Source organism: Amphiprion ocellaris, chromosome 7 (assembly GCF_022539595.1).
Source record: "Amphiprion ocellaris isolate individual 3 ecotype Okinawa chromosome 7, ASM2253959v1, whole genome shotgun sequence".
Lineage (NCBI taxonomy): Eukaryota > Metazoa > Chordata > Actinopteri > Pomacentridae > Amphiprion > Amphiprion ocellaris.
Genome location: NC_072772.1, coordinates 28,287,474 through 28,315,330, shown reverse-complemented (window position 1 = coordinate 28,315,330; position 27,857 = coordinate 28,287,474). Strand labels below are relative to the sequence as shown.

At 39.5% G+C, this 27,857-nt stretch overlaps 1 protein-coding gene across 4 annotated transcripts; it reads left to right on the top strand.

The window, feature by feature from the left end:
* The first annotated feature begins 15 nt into the window (after window positions 1–15).
* Window positions 16–27,628, top strand: stim1a (stromal interaction molecule 1a). 4 transcript variants are annotated; one of them, XM_035950239.2, is made up of 14 exons: window positions 16–179; window positions 901–1,033; window positions 4,150–4,280; window positions 6,799–6,913; window positions 8,489–8,600; window positions 8,979–9,094; window positions 12,624–12,801; window positions 20,362–20,539; window positions 21,368–21,535; window positions 21,889–21,989; window positions 22,181–22,410; window positions 23,286–23,366; window positions 23,973–24,396; window positions 24,843–27,628. In XM_035950239.2, the coding sequence occupies exons 2-14, from the start codon at window positions 913–915 to the stop codon at window positions 25,342–25,344; spliced, it is 2,457 nt and encodes an 818-aa protein (XP_035806132.1). In that variant the 5' UTR covers window positions 16–179; window positions 901–912; the 3' UTR covers window positions 25,345–27,628. The 4 variants fall into 4 exon arrangements, with proteins under 4 accessions (XP_035806132.1, XP_035806131.1, XP_054868210.1 ...); XM_055012235.1 differs by having other exon boundaries at window positions 19–179; window positions 23,973–24,036; XM_035950238.2 differs by lacking the exon at window positions 23,286–23,366 and having other exon boundaries at window positions 18–179.
* The last annotated feature ends 229 nt before the right edge of the window (window positions 27,629–27,857 follow it).

The window sequence follows — 27,857 nt, the reverse complement described above, 5'->3', positions numbered from 1 at the left end:
AGCTCGCAGTGTGTCTACATTCTGCGGCTTTTTCGGTTGTGTCTCTCGGTCGAGGGAAGACGGAGCCCTCACACAGGAGGTGGAGTTCACCGTGAGACGACTCCGAGGGACCAGGCAGTCTGCGGCAATGTTAACCCAGAGCTGAAAAGTACACGTCTGTCGGCTCTGGTACATGACAGGTAACTTTATCTCTTTGTTACACAACGCTGAATTACCCTGTAGTAACATGACAGTGTAACGTAGCTGAAACTACAGGTCTTCATTAACGGTCACTGTCTTGTGATTAGCTAAACGTCAACGGTGGCTAATGTACGTCCGTAGAAAATGCAGCAAGTCGACACCATATTGAAATACCTATAAAATACAGAAGCGTTAGTGTTACTGTTTTTTTTTAGCATTCTCTTTTATCTTCCTTTGTTGGATAGTAAATTCCAAGTTAGCCGAGATGTTCAGCTAGCTAGCTTCCCAGGGCTTGTCAGACACCCAACTACGAGACGCAAGCGAACCAAGCTGTTGGTACTTACCATAATCTTATTATTTTTCTACCTGACTTGACGTGTAAATTCGGCAAAGACCCCCAAAGCGCAGCTAAACCGACAAAGTAAGGGTTTAAAGGCTTCCTTAGCTTATGCCAGGTGTTAGCAAGCTAACCTCAGAGTACGCTGGTTCATTCGGGAAGAAGAATCACACACAAGAAGTGTTTTTTGTATAACTAACCGTATGTTTTGGTGGGCTCTTAGCCGGTTTATGTAGTTTTCTTTGAAAAGCTGTCATGTCTGTTCTAAGATACAAATTGGTTCAATAGTGAGTGGTGATGAATTGTTTAACAGAAATACTGAATTTATTATTTGCTACAATTATCAGAATTATCAAGGGATTCTGTCTCTGTCTTCTTTCCAGCATACACCAGTCATGGAGCTCCACAATTTGATGACCTTATGGATATTTTGTTTATGTCTCTTTGGAGAAAGTTGGGCTGAAAAACAAAGTTCACCCACACTGGACAGTCAGATTGTTGAAAATGGGCTATCAGGTGAGTGATCAATCGTGGCATTATTTAGTCGCTCCTCCGCAAAAATCTCATTTTATTCCAACCATAGGCTAAGCTGACACACACTATAGATTGGCAGTTGGAGTATTACTGTTCGTGCCACTTCTTTGTGATTGTGCAGACACTAAATGTAGCCATGCTGAGAATAGTCTGGCTGGCATTTGCCATTAAGCCGTGTTGTCCAGCTTAGATCAAGCCAGCTAGTCAGACAAGAGCTAATTGATCTAATATGTAGTGGACCATGGATTTAAGTAGTCACTACGTCTTGTTGAACTATTTTCAATAAATCTCTAGTTAAAATAAATATTTTAAATAAATAGTGTTCCAGCTTGCTGCACAATATTTGCACTACATATTTATAAAACCATTATGCAGGCACTTGTGTCCAGAGTTGTGCTTCAAAAATTCTTATCTGTCTGGGTGTCTCATTACAGCAAACTCCTGCAGTGACTTACTGCAGTGCATTGCACATCACGTTTTTTTCTTTCATTTTTAATTTGAAAGCTTTGTTTTGAATTACAAACGTATTGTGTGAGCTGAATAAGCTCCTTTTCTAAAGATGGATTCTTTATAAATTCAGCCTTCTAAACACTGTGATAATTGCTTCTCAGTCCATGAAGTGATTTCATATGAATGGCAATAATTGTTGCATCTGTCAAGCATATGAGCCAGTTATGAAAGACTGTGACTCAGGGTTTTAAAAGTGCACTTATTTAGCAGTTTGCACGTTTTAAAAAAGACTAAATTTTTGGTCAGTTTTGTATAGTGTACCTGAACAGCTGGACATCGACCCAGTATTTCCAACATGTTTTACTGCACTCTTTTGTTTGTGTTGCTGAACGGTGTGGTTAAACAGGAACTGGCAATATATTGTCCAAATTGCTCACACAGATTATTAAAAATATGCTCTCAACATTTTACTCCCAGCACTCTCAATAGGCCACAGTGTGTAAAAGATTATTATTTTTTTGTTGTTGTTGATGTGACTGAGATTTTCTTAGCTTGACAGTTATTCAAAGTGACGATGGGAGATAGTAACCACTGCAGTTATGAAGTGGCAAAGTTTTAGAGCGTATTCTACATCTGCATGCAGGCACACAGAATGGCTTGCGTAACTTGAGCTCTTAAAAAAAGGCAGGCTGACTGGTATGTAAATATCTTATCTTGTGTCTCCGGAGGTTTGCAAGCCAAATGAGAAAGAGGGCCAGGTTGAGAGTGTGAGCGAGTTGCAGGTGGTAGAGTTTTCACACAGGCAACTGTCATTCTTTGTTTAACATGGAGCGTGTGAAAGTTGCATGGAGCAATTGCCTTTGTGGTATGTGGCTTTGCAGGTTTGGTAAACCTGCAAGCTCACACGCTGCAGCTCAAAAATTAACTTTTTACTACACAGAAGTTCACATTGTGCATTCAGCCTTCTTAGTTCTGGGTTAGCGGTGTAATATAGAAGGTAAGGCACAGGCTCAGCTACAAAATGTGTGTAAAAACAAGAGTTCAGGGATACAGAAACAGTTTCAGACTCTAACCTATGACGTGTTTTACTTTTTTTTTTGGTCTTGTTAACTGCTTAGCCTACTTGTCTGAACATCTAGTTCTGGGAATAAAGAGCACATTAATTGGTATGATGAGCTGATCAGTGGGAGGGGGCATTACGCTGTAAATTCCAGCACAATGCAAACCAACTGCCTGCAGTTTATTATACACAAATATGTGGGTGACAGTGACTAATGAAGCAGCAGCATCAGTTGAGATGTGTGGACCTGAACTCGAACATTATTGAAAGGGAAGTGAGGTTAATTTTGCACACTGCTACACTATATTGTTGCAAGGATGATGCAGACAACATGAACATGTCAGGGAATTTATTCTACCCAGGTCCTAAACCAAAAAGCAGCCACCCTCTCGCAAATCATAATAAACTAGAACAAGGAATTTAGTAGAATTGTAGTGTTATGATTTATTTTTTGTTTTTTATGTATAGAATTCTTTACACATGTTTCTGCAAGAGCATGCTGTTGGTAAAAGCAGAAGCTTAGGCAGGATTTGGAAGTCTAAGCTACTATTTCATGTTGGCAGGAAAGGCCAATCCTGAGCCTCATCTTCCTCTTTTGTGGTTTAATGCAGGGAAATGTATAACAACGAAAGGACACTGCACTTGACGTTTGCTTCTTATAGACTTTATTTAACCATGAACACACGTCTTTGGATTTAAATTTTAAAGTTTACACAAGTAGTTTTATCTTTATGCACCTAAACCCATGGTTATCACGGGGAACTTGTGAGGTTATTTGACACAGCTCCAGAGTCCTGCAGTATATGAGAAAAAAATGTTTTCCCTTTTAGTGGGAGTGGCAGTATTATCTCTGATCTATGGCAGAGGATTTGTAATCCCTCAGGAAGGAAGAGAGAACACTGTGAGCACACAGATGCAGCATAAAAAGGCATACATTTCTCACTCATCTATAATTAATTGTGTAGCCCTACATGCAGAAATTGTATATTCTTCATTACTAAGCCTTTTAACTACCAAACCCAAGTTTTTTGACATTTATCAGAATTGCAACATCCAAATTGAGCCCATAATTGCCAAAGGCTGACTCACCTTGAGATGTTGCCTGTTTTTGGTCTGTTCAATACATCAGAAAGTCATTGGTCTACACATAAGTCTGACAGATACAGTCAGTGTCTGGCTTCTTGGTAACATCCCAACACTGAGTGAAAGGCCTTATATAAACAAGGCTTTCCATTCAGCCAAGGAATTTTGTAGTTCAGTTATCTTTACAAGAGAGCAGTTCAGTGAGGGCAATTCAACAGGACTTTGAGAAAACTTGTGTTAAAAGCACAATGCATTAAAAGTCATGAACCTCAGATTGTCAATGGAGGAGCAAAACCAAAACAATCTACAAAAAATGTTCAAGACTTTAACGATTTTCAAGTTTTTGATAAATAAAGCTGAATAAAATCAAACCATGATTTTATATAAATGCACTTTGTTTAGTTGTACATAATTCTGAATAATTTTTACCAAGAAGTTCTTTTTAATTCATTTTTTATTTCTGTTGTATAAATATAATTGTTATGTGTGACTGTTTCTCCACCAGATTTTTGTCGCATCGATGTCCCACTATGCAAGGATGACAACGCCATTCTCAGCTTTGAGGCTATCCGGAGTATCCATAAGCAGATGGATGATGACGCAAACGGCAATGTAGACGTGGTAGAAACAGACGGCGTAAGTACGAGCCTGAAAAACAATCATTACTGAGAACCAATGCGCTGTTGCAGCAGGGTATTCTGGATTGTACAGTCATAGAGGTGGGATTCATACAGTCTGAAGAGGCTTACACATATCATTATTGTAATCCCCTGTTATCTGACTAGTCACAGGATTTGCTGCTTAGGTGGTTGGTTAATGATAGCCCTGTAATGCCCTTAACTTACCCTGAGTAAATTGAGGATCTTTCCTGTTCCAGTCCTGTTTGTGCTGAAGTTTTTGTCCAATAATTAACCTAATTCACATGAAATCTGGTCGTACCTGACATGCATGTAGACACTGATTGATTTCCAATGTATGAAGAACAGTGTTAAGTGCTTTTCTCTTTAATACATTAAAGTATAATGAAAGAAGAATATAAACACTTGCTGCTTATGTCCGGTCACTGTTGTGTAAGATTCATCAGAAGTTGGGTCTGTTGCTTCTCAGGCATCACTGGTTCCTTACAGACACTGCTGGTAGTCGTTTAGCTCAGTACTGAGCTTCAGTCTAAACTACATTTTGTGGCCTTTGTGAAGTTTCCTCTGGAGAACTGTTTCAGTTTGGTCAGTCTCTGGCATGTGGTTGAGGCCACACCAAAGCAGGCAGCACCATCACAGCAGCTGTCTGTGCTTTTAAAGAGGCACTTGGCACGCAAATACCCCTAAGGCAAAGACTCAAATGTAGTGCAGTGGGCACTCATATCTGTAGTGGTTATGAGCTTGGAAATGGAAAACTCTAGAAGAATAAGTGTACTTCAAGCCTGTGCTTCTGTTTCCTGTTATCACACAGTGATTACATTAAGGAGGAGGTGATTTCCTAATGACCAAGATCAAAGTGTGCTTCTGGTTTTTAAGAATAAGCTTCTGTCACATTATGCAGGTCCTGTTGATTTCTCAGTGCATATATTTTCAGGAGAAATAATGTTTCACCTTCAGCACAGACATTCTCTCTACACTGTAGTGAAGTCCTCCCACACAAATCTATCAAGAAAGAAAGGCACCATGACTTCTTACTGTCTTTCACCCGTGTTGCATGACTCTACTTTTGTGGGAGTGCTAGATGTTATGTAGGGTTCGTTTTTAAAAACCTGGTGAGCGAGTTAGCCTACAATATAGTGGGCAATCAGTCGTGTGGTTCCATTTGCCAGCAGGTGACAACCACTATTCTAGTGGGGGCGAGAGCGGAATCCACAGTAGCATCAATTTTTGGTTAATTTTACTGTGCACCACAGAGTCTTATGTACATTATGCAGAGTTCTAATTTTAAAAAAAGATTGAAAAAGTGATTTTATTTTGTTTCTATTACCCTTAGCAATATATTTTATGAAAATTCATGTCTTTTGCTGATCAAATGCCAAAATCTTTACTCTGAAATAAAACTGGACATCACATGATATGGTTATTTAAATCAACCAAGAATCAGCCTTTACTTTGAAGTCTGAAAAAAATATAGGCTCTGCAGTGTCACTTGTATTCAACCTGTGGCTAGATACAACCAATTCATACCAGTAAGATACCTACAGTATTCTCATATCTACGAAAAATATTCTCAAATATAATTGCCCTGTCAATCAACTGATTAGCTGTAGCTTGTTAAATCAGTTGTGACTGCAGTGTAAAAGTGTAGTTAAAGAAGGGAGGAGAAAGGTTCCTTGTGATGGTACATGGCAGTTTGAGTGTAGGTTTTTATATCAGTAAGTTACTAATTTATTTTTTTTAATAGTGATTTTGTAATTGGTTGGGTTCTGAAATGTGATTCTTGACAATTAGTGTGCTGAGGTTCATAAAACCCACCCCATTTTCAGCTTTGTGGGTTTTTAATATTGTCACAGTCTGACTTTTAGCTGTTCGTGATTAGTACATGCGATGTAATGTAGAATAACTATCAAGACGAGTGAGGAAGAAGTTCTTTGGTGTTCCAGACCATTAAATAGTGAGTGGAAAACGTTGAGCTCAAGTGTGGTTGGGATTTTTGTTTTATGTTACTTCCAAAGTGGACGAAGCAAATACACACTTAAGCCACAAGGACTGCATTTTCTTCTTTTATGAGGGTCGTAAAGACCATGGGAGTGAAGCGGGTCACAGGGCTACCAATAAATCCAAACCCAACACCACTCAAAAATGTGGTCTTTGTCCTTTAGCTATTTATACTTTTCATTCAATTTACCCCAACTCAGTCAGACTTGAGTTGTTTAACATTAATATACTGTATATAGGAGGATGACAAATTAAAGGAGAAATTAGCATAAAGTGATCTTTATAACATTTGCTAATAAATGACAAAATTTTGTTTTGGAAACAAAAAAAGTCACTTAGTGGTGCAATCAAATTCTGCATTGGTCAGGCAAATCTAACTTAAGTGAAATTCTGTCTCTAACAGTTGTAGAAATGAAGCTCTCTAACAAAAGATAATGTGCAGCACTGTAGCTAGATTTGTGATGTAACCCTTGTACAAGGTTGAGATAACCTTATAAATGTCCTTTATCATTCTGCAGTTCCTGAGAGAAGATCTAAACTACCATGACCCCAAGGCCAAACATAACAGCTTCCACGGGGATGATCAGTTCATCAGTGTGGAAGACTTGTGGAACGCATGGAAGGGCTCTGAAGGTACTGCTTTGAATCCTCCCATTTCCTCTGAAGGCCAACATTGACTGCACAAACAGGCCTTTCTTTTAGATCTTTTCTGCAATTGAATCTGCGCTGTAGACTTTAAACTTGTTTTGGACACACTGCTGCACACTGATACAGTCCACCAATATGGATTATTGTTGTTTTTAATGCAGCACTCCTTGTGACTTTGAAATGCACTTTGGCAGGAAGGCAGTGTTGTTAATACCCAGTAAATTAGAGTTAATGTGTTTCCCTCTGAAAGTGTGGGTCACGTATTAGCCCTGCTTAACCTTATAACTCACTTAACAAAGGAGAAGACAGTTGATCAGATGGTTTGTCAAACAAAGTGCTGTCTACTTATCAGCTTCAGCCAGTGGCAGAGTGGACGTCATTGAAACTGTCAGCACAAAATTCACATCCACACTCTCACTTCCTTCTGACTATCCGTTAGGCTTGGCTATCATGCACTCACTGAGAGCTCTGTTCACTGTTGAGCTGTGCTGTATCTGGCACTCATGCCTTTTCACACCCTTTCCTCTGGCTTCGTTTACCCCTTTTTTTTGCTCATAGTACTGACTAACCCTGCATTGCAGTTTCTTGACAAGGCTCTAGAGGTTTTGAGCCAAGAAACTGGGTTTTTGTTCAAGAGAGCAACACTGTAACACAGACAACCCACACTTTTGACTCTCTGCCAGGATCTGGGAAGCAGATTTGCCTTCCCTAATTATTACTATGAGATGCCAGTGTATGTTATGCTATAGAACACCTCATAGATCATGCTGGATGTGGATGCACACTGTCTTATAATATGTCTTGAGTCAAGCTATATACACAGTGCAGATAAATGTTTTATGATAGTGACACATTGTTTTGGCTTTGTACGTTGCATTTACAATCCAACAATGCCAATGAGAGTACTGCTAACTTTCAGTTTTAATTTAAAAGTGTTAACATCCATGTCACAGGAATAATGTGGATTAAAAGGGAATATTAGGGGATAGAGAATATTAGATCAGGTTATATAAAGCTTTGATAAAGTACTAGTACAACAATTTATATGTAGTTACAGATTTTTTGGGATAACTGACTGGTTGAGGTGTACATCAGAATTGGTTTCTAGCCCGGTGATGGTCTGCAGATATGTGTTGAAACAATCATAAATTATTGCTGATTTCAGGGACTTTTTGCATTCAGTCTGTTTTTTGTGAAACACTTCAGTCAGTGGGGCTGAGGTTGATTGACTGACTGTGTAGTCACAAGAAAACTTTTTATTTACCTATACTGATTGTTTAGGATCACTGTTCTAAAATTAGTGGCCAGAAAACTACAGATCTACATGTAATGTACAGAGTAGATGTAAACACACTCAAATACTGTTAAAGATATTGGCCATAGTAATTGTTTCTCTTCAAAACCCACTCAGTAGCTGCGAGTCACAATGAAGCTTATTGCTGCTATTTTCTTATTACACTGTATGTGGCATCTTGTTGCAATGTAGCTTCACCAGTACTGAATTCTATGGCTTGAGAACTGTAACTATATGCTTTGTTTTTTTTCTATATTTGCCCTCAGTGTATAATTGGACAGTGGATGAGGTGGTGGAATGGCTCATCACATATGTGGAACTGCCACAATATGTGGATGCATTTCGCAAGATGAGTTTCAACGGAAGTGCAATGCCAAGGTAAGGGGCCTTTTGACTGTGTCAAGTTCTTCAAGTTGCACTAAATTTATGAAAAAGACAAAGAAGTTGTGGTTTGTATGTGTCTTGTAAAATTTTTTGTACTTGAAAAGTTCCTGACAGCAGTCATGCTGTTGTCAGTATTTTTCGTGCTCCTATCAGCCGAGGTCAGTTTTATTTATTATTTTTTATATATTTATCGATTTGCTTTCAGTTAAAGGGATCACATTTGTGGAACTAATGGCAATTGATGCTTTGAGAATAATCTGTTGGATGTAGAGGATTTGTTAAGGGGACACATTGCAGTGTTCAGAATGGATTAAACCCTCACCTCTTTCTTCCTACTTCCTGCAAAATGAATATGTGTCTGTTCTCTCTCAGGCTTGCTGTAAAGAACACCACTCTGACACTCTCTATTCTGAAGATTTTGGATCGTAGCCATGTGCAAAAGTTGCAGCTCAAATCTTTGGACACTGTACTGTTTGGAGCACCCTTAAGTATGTAACGTAATTCCTTTTTTTTTGTTTTTTCTGTTGCAGCTTTGATTTGTACTCTCATTAATTTGTTCCAAATTCTCTGTTCCCTTTTTCTTCACATTGAAATACTTACATGGACAAAGCTAGTCAAATATTTTTCAGTTACCACTGTTGTTGTAAGACAGTGGTCCACTTCCATGTGAAAATGTACTTTTAATCAACTTCCCACACAGTGTGAAGTTTTCAGTTCCAGAACAGCTGTTCATTTAATCAAAATCTGAATTATGTTTACTTTGAGTTATGCACATGCATAATAACTGAAAAATATAAGTATCCATACAGCTCTAATATAAAGATTCACCAAAGGGTAAATGAAGGGAAGAGCCTTGATTTTAATCCATTGGTGATAGAAATATTAATGTGTGACAATACACATTTATCTATAAAATCACAACTCTGGTGAAAGAACCTGAAAAGAAGAGGAGAAAGGGTTCAAAAAAGTTAAAACGCTCAGATTATATTCAGTGTAGTTAAGTCATTTTTCATTTAGCAGACTTGTATATTATCCTTTAAATTTTTTTTAATGTTTTCATTCGGTTGAAGAATGACAGTAACAAAACATTGTTGACAGAAACTGAAAATGAAAATACAGATCAAACAGATAAGTTTATATATACAGCCATTACATAACTTCATAGTTCAGTCCAGTAATAATGATGGCGGTTAAAAAAGCGTCTAGGTTTAGTGTGCATTTTTAGTTTTCAACCTGTGGTAATGCTACTGAAGCAAGTCAAGACTGTAGGTTATGTAGGGAAGTCTACTACAGAGTCTCAGTGTAGAGATTTGATGATTAGTTGATGTATTTCTGTGGGCAGCAAACGCTGTCTGATTCCTTGAACTGGTAACTGTAAATCTGCAACTTAAAACTCAGAGTTTCCCTCAACTCTGTGTTAAAAAAACTCAGGGACATAGATAGTCTCCCATATTACAACAGAACTCAATAGCCCATCTAACTCCTTAACAGAAGAGCAACAACTGAATCTCTTTCATCGAATCACCTGCCAACATTGCCATCATCCTGAATGCTGTCGTCTGCTAATTTCATTTTTCATCAGCTGTGATATTTTGTCATCATGTTTTGTCTCCTGTATTTATTTACACTCTGACTTGCTCTTCCACTCACCTGAGCTAGCTCACCATTGGTATGTAGGAAAATTCTGCATCACCTGTATCAGTTTCAGGGATTGAGGAAGTGAGATGAGGATTGGACCATGCTGCTCTGTATTCCAGACACACCCCTCTGCGTACTGAGACAAATAAACACACCACTCTTTCTCTGCTTTACTCTGCTTCTCCAGTATCACTGCTCCAAATCTGCTCTCTCGGATTGTAATGCTTCAGGTTTTTCAGTTTTGTTGTCTCTTCTGGGGTTTGTAACATCACAATGAATTGGGTGTGTCTCTGCTGTCATACCACCTGGCAGTAGAGTGGATTTTTTATTTTTTTAATGTAATCCCTGTTGATATTGGAGAACATATTCCCAGAAAGACTGCCAATTTTTTTTAAAGAAGAAAATGTTTGTTGTTTAAAGCTTAGTTACAGCGTGCCTGCTGATTACTGACATTTTGAATCACTAGACTTCTAGCGCTTGATTTAAAAATAGTAATGTTAGTTTACATAGAGTTGTGATAGTGCTATTTTTAATAACGAGTAAGACAGAAATATAGTGAAGTGGAGGAGTGCATATTTAGAAGAGGAATGTTTATGCGAATTGGTATACCAAAGCAAAAAGAGAAAATTTTATGAACCTTCATAGAAAGCAGACACTTGCATTATAAAGAAACTGCACTGCACAGGGGAGCAGTCTGTAGTGGTCTGTGTCTGGCATGTGTCATTGTGGATGTGTTTTGTTCGAGTCACACCCGAAGGAAGACATTAGTAAGGGCTGTCTGGCTTTGACAGCCTCTCAAAGTCAGGGGGAATCACTAACAGTCAGACTGACTGACTGTATGGAGCAGCAGCATTTTAAGACACACTTCACAATAGTTTGAAGCAAATCAGTTGTGCAATAATTAACCCAAGCAGTGGGATAGAGTCATTTCCAGTTTTGAGGCTAATTAAATGTCACTTGATGCTCTCTTGGTGGTATTCCTGAAAGAGATGATTGAATGTATTGTACGGTGAATGAGATGGTAAATGCAGACAAGACTGACAGTGTTGTAAGAGCGATTAATAGACCAGCAGAAGAGTACCATCAGGAAATTACTTTAATCTATCGCAGGGTATTTCATTTAAGCATCTGTGCACAGTCACAATGCAGACCTGAGACGAATTTAGCACACATGCATTTCAGTTAAATACTATGACCTCATTTTGTGGAGCTGTGTTCTTGATTATGAGGTAATGATCTCCATATACTAGTCACTCGCAATAGCTGACGAGCAGTAGAATTAGGAAGAGCGGTGATTTACAGCTTCCCTGTGGAAATATAAGATTCTTAGTACCAGTTTGTTACTTCTACACAATCACAGGCACATCTATTCCTAGTTCCTTGACTCCGGTGAATGCGTGTTTGTTCTGAATGTTTTACCTGAGTCTACAAGAATTTGCACAGCCCTTCTGAATAGTCATTTAGCACAAGCTACAGATTAAAAATGTGTCTTACAGGTGTGATGTCAGGGGAAATTTGTCAATAGCAGAAACAGGAACATGTTTGTAAAGAGCTATATTTCTAGGTGACATGTTCTCCTGATCTTATCTAAATAAAACAAGCCAGCACTGACTTCTCATTTTACTTCCCTTTGTCTCACTTCAGGAAGTAGAAGTCTTGTTTTTTGACATCCTTTTCCTGCCCATCCCATCGCAGGTTTCGCAAGAAAAACTTGCCTCATGATGTAATTTGCAAGGCTTAAACTCAAACTATGTGTCAGCTCCTGCATGCAGGCTGTTCTTCAGAATCATTTGTGACAAATCTTGTTACACCCAAAGTTAATTTTGGGTTTAATTTTAAGATGGCTTTTGAATCTGTGGTTGAAAGGTGATCTGAATCTAATCCAAGGCTTCACACAAATGGAATAGTTAGTTTGTAGCCGCTGCGACTTTTAAAAGCTTTGAAAACCTTACAGTGACAACATAACAGCACAGTCAGTGGTACTTAAACACAGATTTGATTCACAGCACTTCATGTGCACCAAATTGTTATGGTTGCCCTTGTTTGGTTTTCTGTGCATGATTATAAGCATTGGTTACTGGACTGAAATAGGCTGCGTTAAGCTGTCTTTATCGTGGTCTTTTGCACCGGGCCTCTCTCACCGCAACCTGAACTTGTGCTACTGACTCTATTTGTGTCACTCAGCAGCAGTTGCAGTTTGACTAGGTGAAGCGTCACCACATCCTTGTGAAGTTTGCTCATTGTTAGACAGCTTTATATGTATGACCATGATGTATACTGCCTGCCTGAAATGCATTCCCAATCTATAGCATCATCTAATGATTGTGATGTTTAATATCCTACCAAATGTAATTGTCTTCTCTTTTTTTTTTCTGTTAGTGAATAGACACAACCACTTGAAGGACTTCATGCTGGTAGTGTCAATAGTCATAGGCATGGGTGGCTGCTGGTTTGCCTACATCCAGAACCGCTACTCTAAGGACCACATGAAGAAGATGATGAAAGACCTGGAGGGCCTCCAAAGAGCTGAGCAGAGTCTGCATGACCTACAACAAAAGTGAGGGTTTTTCCAACCACCCACACAACAATGTTAAGCTTTATAAGTACTGCATTGTGCACTCATGTCATTAATTTTATATTCCTCTAAACACAGTATGAAATGTGGAACAGTTATTTTTATCTTTTAAACTTGTTATACTTTTATGGTCACAGCCTTTTTGTCTAATGTATGGATTCCATACACTACCTTAAACTGACTCAAAACTAACTTTACAGTGATAATGAATAAATCTTCAGTCCTAAAATTAACATCAGCCGGTGCTGGTTTGGCAGTGCTGCTTCCATGTGCTATGTGTTATTCTTCACTTCAGTAGCTCGCTCACTTAAGCACTTTTAAGACACCTGATCCATAGCATCGCTGGCTTCAATCTGTTAAAGTGACAATATTCTGTCATTCAGACATAGGTCACTTTTACATTAGTGTTGCTCACAGTTTCATTCAGACATACCAACCACAGTGACAGATGTGGCCGTTGCCATTCACATGAATTCACATGATTTGACAGTAAATCAAGTGGTATATATTACATAATAATACACTAATAAACAAAAGACTAAATCTAAACTAATTCCAAATTTACCAAACTAATAGCCTACATTATTTATGGTTTCCTGAAAACTCTGTCCATGTGTCATGACAATCTAACTACTACTTTACAAACAGTAAAGTAAAAATAACCAGACAGCTGTGATGGAGCTCATGACTCAACCAGAAGACGGTCACTTTGAAGCAAGTGTTTTAACTGGGGCTTATAAACTGTGACTTTGTGTGTGACAGCTCACCTCTCTGAGCTTAAGTAAAGTACACAGTGTCATTTATCATGATTTCCTGGCTGATCATGTCTCCATTTTGGGGATGATTTATCATAAATAATTAATCATGTTACCGGCGCTTTTGTTCTGTTGTGCCACGTGTGGAAACTCTCTCTCTTTGGAGACACTCAGATGGATCCTTCTGCTGTCTGATGCTGCTGGTGTTTAATAAACTCGGAGGGAAAAACTCTGCAAGCAGCAAATTGGGCTGCTAATGTTTTGTCAAAACCAGGATTACACTTATTATTGGTGAGTCTCATTGATGTGGCTTGTTCGTTGTGGCAAAGTTTTCTTATGGATATTTTAGTTTCTAGCAGATATGAAATTGTTTAGCAAAGTGAACAGGAAAGGTATTTTGGCATGAAAATGGTATCTTTCACGCTGTATGTGAAGTTTGTGGACCAATATTGTTGTTGAATCTTGGAAAAAGACTTCTTCAAATCACTTAATGCAACTTAAAGTATGTTATTTGTACATGCCTGTCCGTTAATGTGACTGCGGGCAGTTGAGACTTGTCTTGTGTTGAAAGTAATGTGGAAATGTTACTAGGTTGGAACTAAGATTGCTGTTGCCGCTTTTACAGAAACGTGAGCAGGGTGCTTATCCAGACATGAAGCTGACACGTGACAAGTTGTTGAAGGATTGCATGTCTGAAAGGTTTTATTCAGTGTTTAACTTTGAACATTTCCTGAATGGAGGAAAACAGATTTTCTTTTACGTTTTGTCACTGGAACATTCTGTTGATCAAGTGCCCTTAAATGATATCTAGATAACAACCAAACCAACAGCCTCACCCATTTACTATAGAGCTTTCATTGTGGGAAATAACACCATTGTTCTTTTGCCCCGAAGGTTTAGCTTTCAAGTCATTATGATGTCCTACTTTTTATGTTTAGCTAAAGAAAGTGTTGGTTCAAAGGAAGGAAGAATCTGCTGATAATTTTAACAGGGTATATGTTTCCACACTCACTACTGAGTCATAACTCATTGTAGAAGCAAACCTGTGAAAGCTGAGATGCATGATGAGTTTACACAATGATTGTTGTAAAATTGGAAGTGAAAAGTGTTGAATAATGAAACAGTCTAAGAACTTTAGACAAATCACTAGAGATAAACTGACTTTGACCAGTCACAATTACAATTACAGTGGTCCCTCGTCTGTCGCGGGGGTTATGTATTTTAAGGCTTTATAAACCCTCCCCACGCTCCTACAAACCTTTCCCACACTCTTATAAACACTTCCTATGCTCTTAAACACGTTCTACGCTGTGAAACCTATGTAATTTTAACAACGTATAAAGTTCTATATAGGTACTCACCAGTGAATATACTACAACTTATATGATGAAGATGATGAATTGGCTGTGCAGTACTGATGATGATGAGATGAATGTACTGCACAGTGAGAATAGATGAGGTGAGAGGCTGAATGCTTATTGCTTAATGCTTATTTTCCAGCAAAATAAAAAATATATATACATAAAAATATTTATATTTCACAAAATTCAGTGATGTAGCAAAAAATCCGCGATACCAAATACAATGTAAATATCCACGATACAGTGAGACCGCGAAAAGTGAACTGCGATATGGTGAGGGACCACTGTATATTTAACCAATGAATTTGTTGATATTTAAGCCAATTTGACAACTTTATACAGCTTCCCCATCAAGATGTATCATCTGTAGCCAATAGGGCTCTGCTTTACTCAGAAATTTGTGCTTTAAGAGTCAGCTTTTTATATGTATATATGTTTCTGTTTGATAGACAGGAACTGTGGGAAGAGATAAGGATGTATGAGATGTAATAAAGGTCCTGCAGCTGGGAGTTGAACCATGGACAGTAGTATGTCGCATGCATCCTAACCGCTTGACTTCTGTAGCAACCCTCTACCAAATTTGAAAGAGCCAAAAAAAAAAAAAACACAAAAGTATTAATATGTTTTGAGGTGGTGACCAACTATTAAAGCCGTTCTGAAATCTTGGGATAAAAGCAGAAGTGTTTGCTTTGAGCAGCAATGATCAAAGCCATTTATATGACACGAGTGGCTTTCATTCATTTGACCACTAATCTCACTAACAAATCCCAGGTCAGTTAAATGCAAAGGCCGACATGGGTTGGTCATCTCCCAGACATGACCGTAAAACCACAGGACAGCATATTTATCTCCTAATGTGAGGCTGCATATGCAAAAGATCAAGACATGCAGTTATGCTTTTCAAATTAATGGTATATGTTCGGAAATGCTGATTATTGTTAGTAGCTTTGGATGCAGTGATACAGAATCTGTATTAGCGTGTTGTGGTGAAGAGTTACCTTAGTTCTTATTTTAGTTCCTAATATACCCCCAGCACACACCACTGATCACAGTGTAATCGCTGAAAAGTGTATCAAAAGCAGACATTGCACATACAAGCAATCATAACCAGACTTTCCTGCTAGAAGAGAAAATGCTTAAGCTTGTGTGAAAGGTATGGAGCTCAGGGAATTTTGGCATTCAGCTGCTGTAGGAGCCAGCTGAGGGGACTTATTACCTGTCACACCTGCCTCTGGTGATGTAGTTGTACTTGAATTGAAGACAGATTTTGATCTTAGGGTTAGATTTGCACCAACAAAATCTTCTTGACGATCTCTAACCCTTGCAGGTTAGCCATTATTAAATAAGCCTTTGTATAACCTTTTCATTAAATGCTTATGTCTGTAGTTTCTCAAACTTCATGATAAAATATTTCATAGTTCCACATAGTGCTTTCTGTCCATCAGGCCATTGCTGCTTTTGTGATGTAATGCTTTAAAATGAGATTTAAATGAGGTGTTTTAAAACACGTGGAATAATTGAAAGCTACAAGACAAATCCATCTATTTTGGTCCTGTTAATACTTGAAGGAATGCTCAGAATGTGCTTTAAAGCGTGCACCGTGTCCTCTTATTCCTTTAAAGGATACTACAAACTGCTTCATTTCATTCACCGGTCAGGGTTGTTTTTGAGCTTTTAAAAGGAATAGCGCCAGTGCACGGAGAGTGCTATTAAATGGTCATTATTCACAAAGAAATAACATTTCATGTTTTGCTAATGCCTTGCATCTGTAATTTCAACTATTTCAGATTAAACAGGTTATCAGTGCAGAAGGTGAAATGAAGTGAACTGCTTCCACTACCAATGACTTGCAAAATAATTTATTTTAAAAATCTGTGAAATTGCAGCCTTTCTGCGATCAGTGGCAGCTTGAGATGATTAGAATGACAACTGGAATTTTTATGGACACTTGCTGGTTTTTCATTAAGTCACCACTTTAAGTGCTCCAACTAGAAAAAGGCTGGAAAGAAAAAAAAAATTTAAATGAGACAGTTGCTCCTCAGTGGGAGCATGTTGATCGAGCTGTATCAAGTTGAATTTGACCTGAGATTATGTGTAAAGGGAAGCTCATGGAATGGCAAAATGGAAAGAGTTCAACCTCAGGGGAAGTCATGTTTTGTTAGATAAGGCATTGGCTCAGGCCCATTCGCTGGCCAGCAGTGACAGGCGTTGCCACACAGCTGCATAACATTCCTGGCATGATGCTCAAGGACATTAAACAGGGAGAGATGGGCTGTTGTAGACTTCCACATTTTACTCTTACCACCATTTTTACCCACATGACTTGGTCTTTGTATCAGCTGGCTGTTTAGTGGATGCATTTTTGAAACATGATGGTATGATTTGATGAATAGCCAACAGAGTGAAAAGGCTTTCACGGACTGAACTGAGATTGGCGTCTGTGCAGTTACACTGTTATCTCTTGTCTGTGCATATTTTTATCTAACAGCCATGAGTTGCACTTTGTCATTACAGTACAATAATTAAGGTGGATGGATTATTGTGAAATTTGCCTGATGAATACTAATAAACAAAGCTACTGTTTGCTGTAATAAGGACAGATCAATGAGGTCAAACTCTGATAAACTGCCAGAGCAACCTGTATGTTCTCTCTCTAGCTTCAATTTTGATCAGTTGTAACACCTGCCACTGCCCACTTTGGGTTTGACAGATCTTTTTTTGCTAAGATAATTGCTCATATTTAATTCTACTCTGCAGAGTAAACCAGAGAACTTGAATATTAAAGGCCAGCAAGTGCAGATGTTATTTGGTATGCAGTGCAAGCACTCAAACTTGCCATAGCTGCTTGTAATACCTTGCTAGTTGTTTGGGACAGTGTTGTGCTGCCTTACATAAAGTGCACTGACTAGAGCAGAAACTGCTTTCTGCTCATATCCTTGAGTTATAGCTATTTGTTCAGCAGTGCAGTACAATTTTTCTGCTGCAATCCAGTAGTGTTGTGCAACTGCATTTAAATCCAACCTGTGGTGGGAAAGAGGTGAGGGACTGGGCAAGCAAAGCGATGGTGTTCTGTCTGTTTCTGATCAAGTGGAATATAGCCCACAAAGCCTAAAATAATTAAATGCCTTCATTATACAAAGGATTCGCTTTCATCTTGTATTCAGAATAAGGCAGTGTTAAATATAAATCATGCAAGATTATGTATCAACCAACCAAAAGCATGTTACTATAATTCCCAGATACTTCATAACTGGCGTTGAGCATACATTTTTTCCTGAATCAGCTCTCTGACTGTGGAAAAAAGATAATGTTATAGTGTACAGTAGGTCAGTCGGTAACTAGGAAGAAAGACTTGCATCTCTTACAGTGCATGTTTTTGGAGCTGAGAGAGAGGGAGGTATGTCCTCTGTCTGTAGCCGTGCCTTTCTTCCTGATCTCTGCTGCCAGCTGCTCTCTTTCCATACCTTCAAGCAGATCCTGTAGTGGTATCAAGTAGCCTGGCCCAGACATGGCTTCCCTGTTGGGAGACAGTGGGAGGGGGCTTTGACGGGAGCTGGATTTCCTGGGTGCCTTTTACAACACTGTTTGACCCAGCCTCTACCTCACTGCTGGGAGATGGTGTTAAGCGTGACTGCTTAACATGTGAGCTCTAGTGCTAATTCACCCACATTTGGATTTAGTGGTGCTCTACAAACAAACATCCTGAAAAAAGCCCAGCCACAAGGAACACAACATTGCACGTGATGGGCACTGACAAGTTATTTGGCATGTAAACTTATCTTATTTACTGTTTCCTGCAAAGTCTGCAGAGACTTTGTGTCTGCGTCCTGTGAGCCCTGCAATGCAGGTCAGCTGGAACAGCATTTGGCATCTTCTCTCTGGACCCTGTAGCTGTGCCAGTGCTTTCAAATCTTAGCTAGAGAATGGCAGAGGTCAGGGTCGAAAGCATTAGCAGGACTGTCCACCAGCCACATTTTCCATAGCTAGTGATGTGGATCAACTTTCATGTCTCTGCCCTTCTCTGCTCTCTCCTGCTGTTTATTCTGACTGGAAGTCAGTGCTGCTCCCTAGTGACTGAAAGGTTGCACTACTTCATGCACTTAATAGTTTATAAACAAACAGAAAATATAAAGACAATTCTAAACACTGAATCTTGTTTTGTTGTGTCACGTTTTACTATTGGGCCTAAGCTATGTTATGTTATGACTCTCCTTCTATGAAGTAGCCAAAATAGTAACTGTTTGGCTAAAAACATTTGCTCCCATTTTGATTCTAATTATGTGCATGCCAAATCTCCAATTAGGTTTCACAGTTTTAAAAGATAATGTTTTATTTCTACAACCCGTATAAACACAATTGTTCTGATTTGCATTAGGTCTTTTTTGAGATTTTTAGAGATGCTAAAATGTGGCGTGTCTAAGCAGAAATAATTATGTAATGGGTGACAAGCTCCTCTTTTAAAAGAAGCTTTTTTTGAGTTTGCCCTAAAAATATCCTGCACACAAACCAACCAACACGTATATGTTCAGGGTACTACAGGAGCACTGGTCCCAGACTGTACTGTTCTAAAGTTACACTCTGACAGCTGTTCCCATTCTTGGCTCTGCTCCCTCTGATGTCAGTTTATTGTGAGCTTCCTAGCAGCTGACTCTGGGACTTTGCTTTCTACGTGTTAGCCATTGTTTCCGGTGATGCATGGCTGATGCAGTGGCTGCATTCCACACATACATGACTCTCACATGCTCATAGCTAATGCCTGCCCGTAGAAAATGACACTGGCACCAACTAGGTTATGTTTCTTTGCTTGGCCTTAAGGTTGATTTATATTACTTGCGTTGAATCTGCGCAGAGCCTTGACTGTAGCCTATGCAAGTGGCCTTCACTGTTATGAGCATTTATATTTGTGTGCACTGCAATGCACTGAAAAAACACTAGGTAGCAGTGGGGTTTATTTGCCGGTGTGTACTTGAAACAATGGCAATTGAAATAAAGCAGATGATTTTGGAGCGAACCTGGTCAATATTGAATGACAGTTGCTTTTATCAAAATCACTGCAATGCATAAAAAATAGAAGACATCTGATCCAGGTGAGTCTGTATTGTGATTGATAAAGCTTTGAAAACAGCATATGGCTACATTGACACAATGCTGGCCTTTGTGTTTACATTTTGAACCAGCCAGATGCAATTACACTCTATTATAGTTTGATCCCCTTTATCTCTGCCTTAATCAGGATACTGTGTTTGCATGGCATATTACTAGCAAACAGACAGCTCTGGGGAGGTGCACATCAAGCTACAGTGTAGAGTATGCAGCTACATCTCCCTTAAGGCATACATTAAACACAGAAATATTAATCAAGCAGCCATGGATGTCTTGCTTTGAAGAGATAAATGTTTGGCATTTGTTGCTTACCCTTTCGTCAGACTGCAAATCGCCCAGGAGGAGCACCGCACAGTCGAAGTGGAGAAGGTGAACCTGGAGCAGAAGCTGAGGGATGAGATAAACGCTGCCAAGCAAGAGGCCCAACGGTTGAGAGAGCTGCGGGAAGGCACAGAGAATGAACTGAGTCGCCAGAAGTATGCAGAAGAAGAGCTAGAACAGGTACTTATAAACTGATCGATGCCATATAAACATGCTGTTTGTTATTTTTTTGTTGGGGATAAGTTCACAAATGTGAAGCAATGAAACAGAGTGAATAGAATTTATTAAACTTTCAAGGTGGCAACTGCACAGGATGTTAAAGTCTATCAGATTCACACTAGCTATAGTATAAATACACCCACTGAAGTCTTTGTCCATTAGGAATTTGGCAGGAACAGCACAGCACTGCCCACACAAGTAAACAAACCACATGGGTATTTGCTTGAAGGATTATCACAGTGAGCTAATTCGGACACTTGTGTCACAGTGTGTTTTTTATTCAGAAACACATTGTTAAACTGGAACCATGCAGGGCTTTTAGACTCAGTGTTGTTTCAGGACACTTGAATTTCATGTTAAGCAGCTTGTAGCAATGCTTGTCACAACTTATTAGACTCCTGTATTGAGGAGGTAAATATGCAGGTCTACCAGTCCTCAGTTGTAAACATTGTTTGAAGTTATCTTTACCTTTTAGGTATGAATGATGATCGGGACAAATCAGTCATTTGCAGTCCAGAACTATTTTAATCCTGGTTGAACTTTGCCAAGCACCCTGTAATTTTGTTTAAATGATGTTGTTTGAATAGAGTTTAGTATTATTATTTTTATTGATTGATTTCTGTATATTGTCATTTAACAAATTTTGCATCATGGTGCTAAATTTCACAGAAAATTTGCAATTCTAGTAAAATACAGAAACTGAAAAAAAAGAAAAAAGTCTTGGTGCCGATTTGTGTGTGTTGTTTGTATATGTTACTTCATGACCTAATTTTTAAGATCTCGTTGCAGGTACGCATGGCATTAAAGAAAGCAGAGAAGGAGTTGGAGTCACGGAGTAGCTGGTCACCGCCAGAGTCTCTCCAGAAGTGGCTGCAGCTCACCCATGAGGTGGAAGTGCAGTACTACAACATCAAGAAGCAAAATGCTGAACGGCAACTCCTGGTGGCCAAAGAAGGGGTAAGCGTGTAAAAACCTAAATAAGCGTTAATGTTGGTGCCTGTATCATAGGATCAAAATCTGTGAATTCCATTCCAAAGCAACTGTTTCACAATGTCACCAAAAACACAAATTTTGAAAAAGACTTTTCCTTATTATCTCAACCTGAGCTTGAAGGAATTGGTGTATATTTGGGATTTTAATTCAGTAATTATGCAGTGTATTTCAAATGAAAGCAATCTGATGTAATACCAATAATGGCTGTGTGGGGAAAAAACTGTTCATATTCTTGCATATTTGGACTGTTGATGTCATCTTGGCACAATATTCCACTTCTACAGCAGAGATAAATGTTGGGTCACTTGTTTTCACAGGCAGAGAAGATCAAGAAAAAAAGGAACACGCTTTTTGGGACTTTCCATGTGGCTCACAGCTCCTCCCTGGATGATGTGGACCACAAAATATTGGCAGCAAAGTAAGTCAAAGGCTGTGATTTTACAGACTGTAATTGGTTTCAGGGGAAGGGAAGGGAGTGGAACATGGTATCCGTCTCATTTTTTAGTAATATTTCAAATTTGAGTGTTGTGTTTTTTCCTATGCTGATAATTAAGACGTTCATTTTCATTTGAAGTTTTCTTTTTCCTCCTCTCTTCTCATCTTCCATAGACAAGCCCTGGGTGAGGTGACAGCTGCTCTGCGGGAGAGGCTGCATCGCTGGCAGCAGATAGAGATCCTCACAGGTTTCACCATCGTCAACAACCCAGGCCTTCCTACCTTGGCCTCAGCCCTCAACCTCGATCCCAGCTTCATGGGTGGCAGAGCTACACCTCAACACTTCATCATGTCTGACGACATGGACGACATGGACGAGGATATCGTGCCTGGAACTCTACAATGTAAGGGTTCATCCGAATCTGTGGGCCAGTCAGTGGGGATTAGCAAACGAATCCCTAAACAAACCAAGGCTCTGCTGGGGAAATCCAAAAATCAGCCCACATGAGAATTTGGACCTTTTACGCTATACTCACCACAATTTGTCCTTGTGGCCTCCCTGGTGATGGAGGTAGTGAGGGTTAAACATGTCTATGATTGAATGAGTGTTGTTTTACATTTGTATTATGTCACATAATCGTGTTGTTCTTTTACACGCAATTTCAGTTAAATGCCTTTTTGTTAATTGTTCTCATTTTGGATCAAAGTGTTTACTTGACTCTAGGTCGATTATTGAGACTGAAGAATCCTGTGACTTTCCTCTGGAAATTGAACTGTCAAGAAAAATATACTTCCTAAAGATAACAAGTTTTGTGCTGACCTATTTGTAATAGTTGTGTCCTAATATGTTCTACCGACATTTTAAATCAACTTGTGGCAAAATGAAACGTGTCATTTACAGTCAGTGCTCACATGAAATTAATTGGGCTAAATAGCAGAACCACAAGTTTCTCATCAAATCGTTAAACATGAAAAACTATTAATTTTCATTGCAGAACTCTTGAGTAAACGCATCTCATACATTTTTATCCCATCAAGAAAACTTCCATAATGTTTTGTAGCTTTGTTGTTATAGGTTCCACGGTATACACTTTACACATTAGGTTTTGGGTTTGACTAACTGGAGGTGGAAGTTGTACTTCAGAATCCCTTTACGGCTGCAATAGTGAGTGAATCTTTTAATTAACATTAATTGCACTCCCATGTCTCACTCCCCTCTCTCCCTCCAACACTTCTGTGGTATTTGGCTCCCACTACTGTCTCATTGGCCTAACTACAGATGGCAACCTATTGTTGGAACGGCGAGCCAGTGACCTGTGGTCCGTTGGTTCAGACTGTCTCCCCGTGTGGAAACGTCCTGGTTGGCAATTTATTCATGCCCCAGTTCAGTCCTCAGTTTGGCTTCCCTGTCTCTCCTCTTGCCTAAAGGCCACACAGAGCTCTCACATTTTAGCTAGTAGTATGCTGCAGATGGACATGGCTGAAAAGAAGGAAGACTTGTCCTTGCTGCGTTCATCTGAAAACGCCTCTGACTTTGTCGTAGTTGCCTGCTTGCTACTCGTAATCCCTCCTCTAAGCCTTGTCACTACCCTGTGCACCCCTTTGTGTTTCCCTCTTTGATTTTGTTACTTGCTTTGTTATAAATGGGCACTTCCTTTTATAAGTAGCAAAAACACTTTTAAAAATCCGTTTAATTAAAGCATCATAACGATAGTCTTATGATTTTTTAAAATTTTCCCCTATTTGATGGAGAGATAAAACAAGTGTTGGGATTTTTTGTAATATATTAATGGTGTACAGTATAAAGGCTAAATTAGTACATTTTTGAGAATAATAGTGTTTTAAGTCAGATAAAGGTATCCCAACACCTGAGTATCTTTCCACTGATCCCCCAGTTGGTCTCGCTCTGTCCATTTGGCTTTACTTAATGAGTGGTTGTTAATAATGTTGTCGTTTGTGCCAACAGCTCCCAGTATGATGTCGCTGCGTCAACGCCACATTGACCCCCAGCTGGCCATGGGCTCCCAGAGGTTGGTAGAGAGCTGCCTGTTGGTGGGGCAGCAGGGAGAGGGAACCCCCTACCCATCCAGGTCTAGGGCTGCCCTCAGACAGTCACGCAGCCAGTCGTTTGGGCAGCTCGAGTGCTTTTCTCTGCCTCCACTTTCCTCAGCTGTTTCTCACCCGTCTGTCATCTGTACTTCCAACCCAAACCCTCAGTCCTCGTCATCCTTGTCCTCTTCTTCCTCCTGCTTACCTAGCTCTGTGGGTGGCGGCGTAGCCGCTCATTCCTCCCATATATATCATACTTCTTTCCAGCCCATGGACCCCATTCCTGACTTCACGTTCTCAGACGCCTCCAATGTACACTCCTCATGCAGCGACAGTTTCGGGTATCAGTCTCTCTCCAGTTTTCCACACACATCGCATGTGTGTGGGTGTTTTCTCACCACCTGCTGTCATGTCACTGTTTAACACATGTATCATGGCTTGGGTACCTACTCCAGTACATCATTTTTGTCATTGTTTCATTTTATTTTGCCATGCTTTCTTTATTTTTTCTTTTATTAGTTTTGCCTTCACATCATTGCACCTGACAAGCTACTACAGGATCTATGCATTTACTCTTTTTCCAACCTCTCCCAGTGTTCCTGGTGTTCTTTGCCTGCACAACTAACAAGTGTGGAGTTCCAGTGTCCAGGCTGTGCCCAGCGTGTCCATGGCTTTGCAGGCATAGTGTAGACAAACCCAAGCATGCAAGGCTTCATTTTTGTAACTGTTGGGTCTATTTTTTTCACTCATTTCCTCTAACTTGTGTTTTCCTTTTCCCCCCTCTCAGGGACCTAAATCGCTCCGATTCTGACTCCTCCCTGTCCCTCTCCCAAGTTGGTGATCGGCTGTCTGCCTTCAGCTCCAAAGGCCACCTAATCAAGCCCACCTCTCTCATACATAGCCTGTCAGGTGACGCCATCTCCCTGCATGCTCTCACGCCCAACGGTGGGAACCGCATTCACGAGGGAAGTCCTACAGAGCTCGTCTGTGACAGCCCCATACTCATGAAGAAGGTGTACGGCATGGAGAAGTCGCCCAGCATGGGAGAGATCAACAGCCTGTCAGAGTCGTCACGCTCCCTCAGCCCAAACTCCACTGAACCTGACACACCATCGCCGACAGGAGGGCAAGTGGGAGTCGTGGGGGCAAAAGGCAGCACTCGCATCCCTCAGCTGTCCTCCAAGAAGAGCCCTCTGGAGGAAGACAGTGGCTCAACAGGAGAAGATACAGATTCCACTGCCAGCCGCAAGAAACACACCTTCAAGATCTTCAAAAAACAGAGGAAATAAGAGCTACATGCGAACTACAGGCTATCAGAGCTGTCTGACTGTATTCCTCTGTGTGATCTGTTTTTAAAAACAAACAAAAAAAGTTTTGGGGTTCACTAATGTTCAAATGATGGCACAAGTTGTTGCCATTGCATCTTTTTGTAGGTTACAACACCTACTCTGAGAGACTGTGGACTGTGTTCAGCTTTCTCTGCTTATTTGGTCAATGTTGAACATGTGGGGAATGGGTAGGCTTGTATATTGGAATGTAAAGTATTATTTATTCTGCAGGAAATTGTGCCAGTCTGTAAGGGGAATATGTCCCTCTTGGTTTTTCTTTCTTGTTCTACGATCTATAACATTTTGCATGTCTTCACTTTTGTTTGACTGATACTCGAATGCTCTTAGTGTTTGCTTGGTTGTTGTCGTTAACCTGCTTAGACAACACTTGATGTTTCTTTGAGTACTACCTAACCACCTAGCCTACAAATCCAAAGTGAATGTGCACTCCTTTTTTTTGTTTCACAGAGTACTTTGTTTTTACTGATGGGTACAAGTTTTTCTGTCTTTTGTTGTTGTCTTGTTGGCAGAGCAAATGACACATACAGGAGATGTTCAAACTGGAGTAGTAGAAAGCTGCAGAACATAAGTGATTTAAACTTCACTTTTGTCTGTCAAAGAATTTTACTATTTTTACTACTGGGTGTGATTTATGCTACAAGAAGGCTCAATTATGAAGCATCTAAGAGGCAAATCACACTGAAAAGTTACAATAGGACTGTCCAGTAGGATTGCAGACCTTTAGCTTTGCGGTTTTTACTATTAAGATTCAGTGCATGGGAGTGTGAGCGGTGTCTGTTCTTTTTGCTAAAAAAAAAAAAAAACAAAAAACGTTGAGTTTAACTACTGTTTATATTTAGGGTTTACACAGGTCCTCAGTGGACCATTAGTTGAACAGGTGTTTAAAAATCCTGTCTAAAATGTACAGCGCGGATATCGGAATAATTTTACTTTCATAATTTTTACCAAAAAAACCTAATTACCAAAATGTTTGACGTAGCGGTCAGAAAACACCAGAGACTACTATATTTATTTGTCAGTGTATTGAATTTTAAAATTAGGTTGCACTTTTTAGAAGGTGTGCTAGAGGTATTAGATTTGTACACCTATAAAGCGTATGTTTTTGAGGATTAGCCTCTTAAAAACTAAAATGGGATCCACATTTTCTATTTACTGTTAATTTGGTGAACCGGGTGTGATTTTAACTTGGATTTTGGCTTCTGCTATCCTGTGTCTTATTGTTCCTGTGTTTTTTTTTAGGTGGACAATAAAAGCTTCACAGCAGTCTGTCAGTGAGGAGTGGGTGCTGGTAAGGGCTACAGTAAGATAGAAGTTTTTCAAGTTGTCACTACTTGTGATCCATGTTTTATCGAAGACAAGTTACGGAGGCAGAAGACCAATCATGTAAAAGTGCCAAACCACTATTTCTGTCAGAGGCCTTTGTACTTGCAGTGTGTTCAACCTTTTGATCCCCTTCGACACAGAACACAAAACCGCATGATATATACAGTACTGTATATACAGAGTTTAACAGCGGAATGTCCAATGGTATTGTTTCTGTAACAGTATCATCAGTGCAGTATGTTTACATTTATTACAGAAAATTGCTCTCCTCAGATTGCTACAACAAAGAGCCTTGTACCAGTTTTAATGTCTATTGCTTCATTTGAGCACAGAACTATGCATTAGTAGTTGTAGGTGATTGCTAAAGTAGTACGGACACCGATACACTTCGGGTGCTCCCGTTTAATGAACAACCAAAAAGTGCTGCAGAAGACACAGTCGGTCTCCCCGAGCCGCTTACTGTAACAGGTGGTTTGGATGTATAAGACGCGTTGAAATATTTCATTTTAGAAACCAGCTTAAAAGAAAAAAAAACTGTTTCCTACTGGTACTTTTTTAAGGTGTCATTTGTACCTATTTTGCACGACCGAGCTGTAAATTGGTTATGCCATCTGAACGTGTGCGTGTAGGTGTGTGTGCGCGTCCGTCTGCTCCCAGTATAATGCACTGTAACGTTGATGCATGTCAACCGTCATAACGAAACCTGTATTGGGTTAGAAGAGTGGATCAGCTTAAGCTCTTGAGTCCCAACCCTACTTTTCTCCTTGTCTTTATTTTGAGCTTCTATTTATGAAAACATACAGTATATTTGTACAGAGAAAATGATAATTTTGCATCTACTGTGGTGGTCTAGACTTTGATGGCACTCCTGCATGATAGCAATAAACTATTTTGAATGAAAGATCAGCTGATTTTCTTTTGTTTTTTATACACACCACTTCAATTCAACTCTAGAATCAGGCAAAAGTGTTTTGTTTTTACATGCAAATTCACAATTTTAGTGCATATTCTGCGTATCAGGTGAGTTTACCTTTGGTCTTATGTTAAGTTTTGGAATGCAGCCCAACTCGCAAAGCTCCACCTTAACTACACTGTGTGTATGTAGTCATTGGGTGAAATTGTGTGCTGGT

Bases quoted from the DNA above. Each gene is read 5' to 3' on its own strand.
- stim1a (XM_035950239.2), top strand. From the start codon at position 913: ATGGAGCTCCACAATTTGATGACCTTATGGATATTTTGTTTATGTCTC. The intron at 12,802-20,361 runs GTGAGGGTTTTT...CCCTTTCGTCAG, and splicing joins CTGCATGACCTACAACAAAA to ACTGCAAATCGCCCAGGAGG. The intron at 20,540-21,367 runs GTACTTATAAAC...ATCTCGTTGCAG, and splicing joins CAGAAGAAGAGCTAGAACAG to GTACGCATGGCATTAAAGAA.